Below are 6,317 nucleotides of genomic sequence, written 5' to 3' on the forward strand. Positions count from 1 at the left end.
CAGAAACGGTCCCGGAAGAGAGGTGGGCCACACGGGAGCCACGGAGGTGTCCGAGGTCAGTGCGCGGGGAAGCGAACGTCGTCTGCGGGAGACAGCGAACGTGTCTCCCCGGGTGCGCGTGCGGACGAGCACCCCTCGGAGCGTCCGCGCTGCTCCGAGGCCCACGGCTTGTCTGGGAAAACCGTTGGAACGTCCGCGGTCGGGCTGGCCGGAGGTCAGGGGCGGCGCTGAGGTCCGGGACTGCCGGTAAGGGAAGCGTGGCGTGCGTGACATCCAGGCTAGCGGCCAGGACGAAACGTAAGTGAAAGACCCCCCGAGATTGGAGGCGGGCAAGGAAGGAGAGCGAATGGACAGAGAACAGCGTCTCAGGAGGAGGAGCTCGGGTGTGTCAGAATTGCCTCCAGCAGCGCCGAGCTCGCGGCTCCGAGCGCCCTTCTGCCGGCCGGGCTGCCGGGGCCCCTTCGGGCTGAGGCCGCGAGCCTGAAGGACGTGCCGGGAAGTGGGGTCTGAGCTCGGGGCCGTCCAGGGGACGCAGCCAGCCTGACGGGTGCTCTGGCCGGCGCGGGGCACTGAGCCTCGGGAAGTGCCGGGTTCGAGCGTGCGGGGCCGCGTCCACACGGGAGCGAGCGAGGGAAGGACCGCGTGGGGAGGGCTCCGCGTCACAGCGCGGCCGTTGCGCGGCTGGCCGGCCGGCTGACTCGGGCACGTGGGAGGAGAAGTCTCGATGCCCCCTGCGATCGTGCAGCCGTTCCCGGGGTTCGCGGGGGGAGCGGTGGCCTCACCGCAGGTGAGAAGAGTCGCCGTCAGAGGCGAGACAGACGGACGACGCACTGAGGGGACTCAGCGGCCCCTCTGTGGCCTTGTTCCAAAGGCGGATGACCTGAGCGACTGCGAAGAAACCTCAGAGGAGCCCAGATTGGGGGTCGTTCCCCAGAGGAGGGCCTTGCCGTTTGGGAAATGGCAAGGTCACGAGAGGCAGGCCGAGGGAGGCTCCCAGGCTCAGGGTGAGCTGCGAGCGGGCGCCGGCGGGGCACGAGGCAGGTCTGAGGGCGGTCTGTCGGTGGGTCCGGAGCGCGATGTGTCGGCGTCCGTGTGTGGAGGGTGCGCTCGCGGTCCGGTCCTGGCCGCGGGGGCCTCTCACCTTGGGATCGAGTTTGCACGTGAGCCACTCCGGGTGAGCGCACGAGGAGGGGTGAGCAGGGGAGGGAGCAGCCCGCGTGGCAGCCCGGGAGGGGGGAGGGGGGGTGGGGGCCCGCGTGGCGGCCGCCTTCAGCCGTGGTTTGTGTTCCAGCTTCTCCGACGAGCTGGTGGATGAGGCTCTGGGCGCCGTGGCCGCGGAGCTGGAGGACACGTGTGAGGACTACGCGGAAGCCGTGTTCACATCGGAGTTCTTGGAGGCCGCCGCTTGAAGCCCGTCTCTGTGGTGGGCCTCCTCCCCGGGGCCCACGGGTGGCCTTGGCCTCGGCTGTCCCTCTGGGCGAGGCCGCTGCCCTCGGAGAGGAAGGACGTGCGTCTCCGCGTCGTCGTGGCGGTGGAGCCGGTGGTTGATGACGGTGGGCGTTCATTGCCCAGGAACCGTGAATCGCCTGACGAGACGGTGTTTTCCAAACTGTGGTTTTTCTGTTGAGATATCGGTGACGCGAGCATCCTGGCAGGTGGTGGAAGACGTCTTTCACTCCCGGGGTCGAGATGCTCCCGTCACCCCCCGTCACCCCCCGTCAGCCCCTGTCACCCGGCCGTGAGCCTGCCAGTCCCCGTGTGCGGCACCTCCTCTGGCTCTCTCAGCCCCTCGTGGTCCCCGGTCTCGCCCTGGGGGGTGTATGGACGCAGACCTTGAATTGAGGGGCCGGGAGGGCACCCAGCTCATGTCCCTTCTGCGGGGTCGCACCTCCCCCACCTCCAGACCCACCGAGCAGCCTGGGTGGGAGGACGGATGGGCCTGGATGTGCTGCCCACCCCCCCCCGCCAAGAAAGGAAGACACCTGAGAGCGGGGGGCGCTCGGTGCCCTCGTCCCTCCTCTCCTCTCCCCTCCCCTCTCCGTCAGGATTCACCAAGAGGAAAGCCTCTGATTTTTCAGAAACGGAAAAGGCACGTGCATGAGTTTTCCTCGACCGGAGCCCTGCTGAGGACCCACCCGAGGGGAGGATTCGCGCCCAGGATAACGTGCATCTTCATGACACGCATGGCGTCACATCTGGGACTTTTCTCCCAAGTACACGTGTTTCGGGGAGCGGTGCACCTGCCCCGTCACGCGACCTGTGCAAAATTGGGCTTTGTTTCGTGTGCGCACGCTCCTAAACGTGACACAGCCTCCGAAGGGAAAGTGCTCCCAGGTTACTGGAAGGTCTTCGAGGCGAGGGGCGCGTGTGCACTTGGCGGGGCGTCTGCCGTCTGAAGCTGGAGTCGTTTGTGTGCTAGCGTTTGCTGTGATTTGTAAAATAAACTCAGGATCTTAAAGGACGGGCGTGTCTGAGATGGTTCACACCTTTTCCCGTGGACAGAGATGTGATTGACGGAACCCAGGCAGGCCTGCGTTGTCTCCTCGTCCTCACGTACTTGCCCGTCTGTGCGGGAGACTGGGGGGGGGGGGGTGCGGCGGGAAGGGACGGGAGGCCGTGCCTGTGTTCAGGGCTGCGTGCTCACGACATCCCGTGTCCAGAGTTCACTCAGGCGTGTTCTGCCTCCTCGGCCCCAGGCAGCGCGGCCCGAGCACCGTGTCCCTGTCCGAGGGGGCGCCCAACCCAGACTGCCCTTTGTTCCGGAATGCCATCCCCCTGCCTCCACGTGGGGCCTGCGTTACAGCTTCGGCCCACAGCGAGTCTCCGCCGAGAAGCCTTCTCCAGAGACGCAGGGATAAGCCGCCAGAAGTCACCGGGGTCGCCGGCGAGTGGTGCGGAGCTGTTGACGGGGAGTCCCCCGTTGGTGGCCCTGCACCCCAGCCTCCAGGCCTCATACCCGATCCCCGTGCTGGTTCTCTGGGCCCGTGCGTGTGGCTCTCAGCCGCACAGCCCGTTGGCACTCCCCCCGTGTGGCCGGTGTCCCCGTGTGTGGAGACGTGGGTCCCGGGCGCCCGGCCTGTGCACTTGCCTCTCTGGTCTGTCTGCTCTGAGGGCGGGGCCTCCGCCCACCCGTACTTGGCGCCCAGTGGGTTCTCTTAGGTCCACACAAGGAGAAAGCCCCCTTCCCGGGAAAGGTTCTGGGGGGGGGGGGAGGGTCTGTCCCACGTGTCAGCCTGACGTGGCGTGACGTGGTCGCCACCGGCTGAACCGCAGACCCCGCGTCCGAGGCTGGTGCACGGGGGACGCCACATCTGAGAGCAGACGTGTGCGGCCGCAGACGCGTCCTCCGTTCTCCCTCTGCGGCGGCACCGGGACCTGGGAGGGAAGGCAAGGGGGAGGGAAGGCGGCGAGGGTGTCTTTCTTGTCCCTGAGGGCTTCTCTCCGGGTGAGGGGCTGAAGGCCAAGGAGGGTCTCAGTTGAAGCCCTTGGCGCCAGTGGGACAGGAAGGGGCTGAGGACGGGATTGGGGACTTTCAGGGTTTCCTGGGCCCCAGAGACGTCACAGAGAGGCAGTGGCGGGCGGAACCCCTCTCCTTCCCTCCCCCTCTCTCCTGCCTGCCCCCTGGGGGTCTTTCCCCACCCCCACCTACCGTCCCTCTGCTTCCCCAGGTGCCCCAAGACCCTGGGATCTTTCCCTGCAGCCCCTCCCACACTCCTGCTCTTCCCTTGGGCCTGGGGGTGGGGGGATGGGTCCCTGCCAGAGAAGTCCCCGCCCCACTGGGTGGGACCCTCAGGCCCAGTGGCCATATCTCCTTGCCTGGCTGCTCGGCTACTCCTGCTCGCGGAAGGGAGAAATGGGGGGGTTCCTCTGAGCCTGGGCTGATGACCCAGAGCCCCCGGCAGAGGCTGGGAGAGAGGCAGCTGCCCTCCCTTCCCCCCCCCCCCCCCCCCCCCCCGCCTGCTGTACGCCCTCAGTTCACATGTCCTTTGTCTCTCCCCACCCGGCCTGTGTGCCTGCAGATCTGGGCTCGTGGAGGGTCCGGAGCCATGACGTGAGCTCCTCTGGGACCTCCATGCCTCAGTTTCCCGATCTGGGACTCAGGCTACTGGAGGATTAAGGGAAGTGATTCCACGCACACGCGTGGCAGACAGTAAGCTGTGGGTGGATGTCAACCTTCAGGCGTGTTTCCGGGACCCTTACAGGAGGGAGCCTGGAGGCTGGCCTCGTGGCCTCAGTTCCCAGGGGCCTGCCTGTCGCCCTGCTCCTCCTCTGCGTCCTCTGCTGGCGATCCCGTTGTCTCTCCCTGCCTCACCTTCCAGCCCAGACCGTGGCTGGACCGCTTCCTTGAGGCACGCAGCGGAAACCCTGCCAGGCCCGGGGCACAGAGACGCATCTGGGGCACGCTTACACGGGTCCGCCTGGGGGCCTAGAGACACAGTGACGAAGCAAACTCGCCGAGCGTCCCTCTGACTTCCAGCCCGGTCTCTGCTTTCTGTCTGTGTCTCAAGCAGATGATTCCTAGTCAGGCCACAGGCCTTAGCAGACGTCACCCGTGGATGCGGCCTCTTTTGGCCGGCAGGCACCGCGGTCCTTCTGTGCCGGGCACCCTGCTCAGTCCTGGGCTCGCACATCCTAGCCTCCCGCCAGCCCAGACGGCCCAGCCGCCCGGGTGAGCCCCTGCCTCCCTGCCGGAGCTGGACCCAGAGCGCAGCCCAGGGAGGGTGGCGGCTGCCGTCCCCCGCGTCCTGGGTGCCTGGTTTCCAGCAGCCTCACCATTTCTGACGCAAACACCGAGGCGGGGATCATTAACACGTTTCACGGGTAGAGCCACATCCCGGTGAGGTGGGGCCTAAGCGGCCAGGAGGTGACCGTCCACTGCCTGAGGCGGCCTGCAGGGCCCTGGCATCCATCCAGGCCCCTCCCCTAGCCAGCACCAGGAGCCGCTCCACCCCGAAGTCGAGGGGCAGCCCGTGCCCACGCCACACAGGCGCCCCTGTGGCCTCGCCGCCCCCACCGGGTCCTGCTGAGCTGCTCCTCACCCGGTGGCCTCAGTGACCCCCGCATTCCCAGCGCTGCCCTGGTCTCCTCCTCTCGTCCTGGAGGCGGCCTTTTCAGGCAGCACCCCCAGCTGGTGACGGGCTGCACAGCAGCAGCCAAGGCCCCACGGTCCCCAGGGGAGCTGGGCAGCGGGCTGGGCTGTCACAGGCCCTTTCCAGCCCGACCCTGGGGCTCTGACCCGCCAGCTCTCACCCACCTGCATCATGCACTCGCCTGACGGATGGACCACAGGTGAGGGCAGCTTCCCTTAGGGGAAGCGAGGCCCCGCTACCTGAGCCTCAGGACCGCACGGCCAAGAGGGCAGACCTGCCAGGGGCACCTCAGAAAGATGGGCAGTTTGTACTAACATTCACGCAGGTTCACTGCCTGCACCGGGGACGCAGGGACAGTGGAGGCCAGGCCTGCGCGGCCGGAGCACAATGGCGGGGGGGGGGGGGGGTGGGGGGGTGGGGGGGTGGATTCGCCCCAGGCCGCCCCCGCCCCGGCGTCCCAGTTGGTCCTGCATCCCAGACTGCCCTCGCCCCGGGGTCCCAGTCCGTCCTCACAGATCCCAGCCCTGACAAACGTGTGGGGTCTGCAGGCACGGGCTTTCACAGTGGGGATCAGCCTCACTTCCCCAGTGTGGACATGGGGCACAGAGGGAATCCGTGGGGGCGAGCAGCCTGGCACGTGCTGAGGCTGCGGGCCCCACGGGCACCCTCTTGGCTTGCTCTCGTGTCAGCTCCTGGTGATGGATTTTCTACCTGCTCGGTGTGACCCAAGGCCCACAGAGCCAGCCAACACGCGCGTCGGTGTTGCGAAGAGATCCCCGATGCGGGGCCGCTGAGCGGGGGTGCCTCGCGAGGACAGTGCGGTGTGACTTTTTGCCAGTGAGGACGCTGTCGTCCTAGCCTCTGGAGGGAGGCGAGGCCCACACGCAGGGGTGCCATGGCCGCGTGGCCACATCGCAGGGGCCGCTGGGGCGCGTTTTAATGAGCTCACGGCTGTTCCCGGCTTCAGACAAGCACGTCCCGGATCCCCCGCACTTAGGGGCCTGTTTCCCAGCCCCTAAGTTAGTCAAAGGGATCGACTCACCCAAGTTCTTTCTGTTGAAGGGTCAAGACCCCTGCAAAAATCAGGTAAAGGCTACGGACCTTTCCTCAGAAAATGCACACACACGTATACACTTGTAACACGTGCGCACACGTGCACAGATATGCTTGCACACACATGCACAGACACGCACGCACAGTGCACATGTGCACATGCATGCACACATA

At 66.8% G+C, this 6,317-nt stretch overlaps 1 protein-coding gene across 2 annotated transcripts in view; it reads left to right on the forward strand.

The window, feature by feature from the left end:
- Positions 1–2,461, forward strand: part of KIAA0753 (KIAA0753 ortholog) — a 32,454-nt gene extending 29,993 nt beyond the window's left edge. The window contains exon 17 of one of the 2 annotated variants that reach the window (XM_086685660.1): positions 1,292–2,461. In XM_086685660.1, coding sequence (XP_086541786.1) covers positions 1,292–1,409 — 118 coding nt within the window. In that variant the 3' untranslated portion in view covers positions 1,410–2,461. Of the gene's footprint in view, positions 1–871; positions 1,191–1,291 lie in introns of those variants that run through there. The other variant, XM_086685661.1, reaches the window with a different exon arrangement.
- Positions 2,462–6,317: the final 3,856 nt, after the last annotated feature.

This window comes from Puma concolor, chromosome E1, assembly GCF_028749965.1.
Source record: "Puma concolor isolate L17-30 chromosome E1, mPumCon1.1.hap2, whole genome shotgun sequence".
Lineage (NCBI taxonomy): Eukaryota > Metazoa > Chordata > Mammalia > Carnivora > Felidae > Puma > Puma concolor.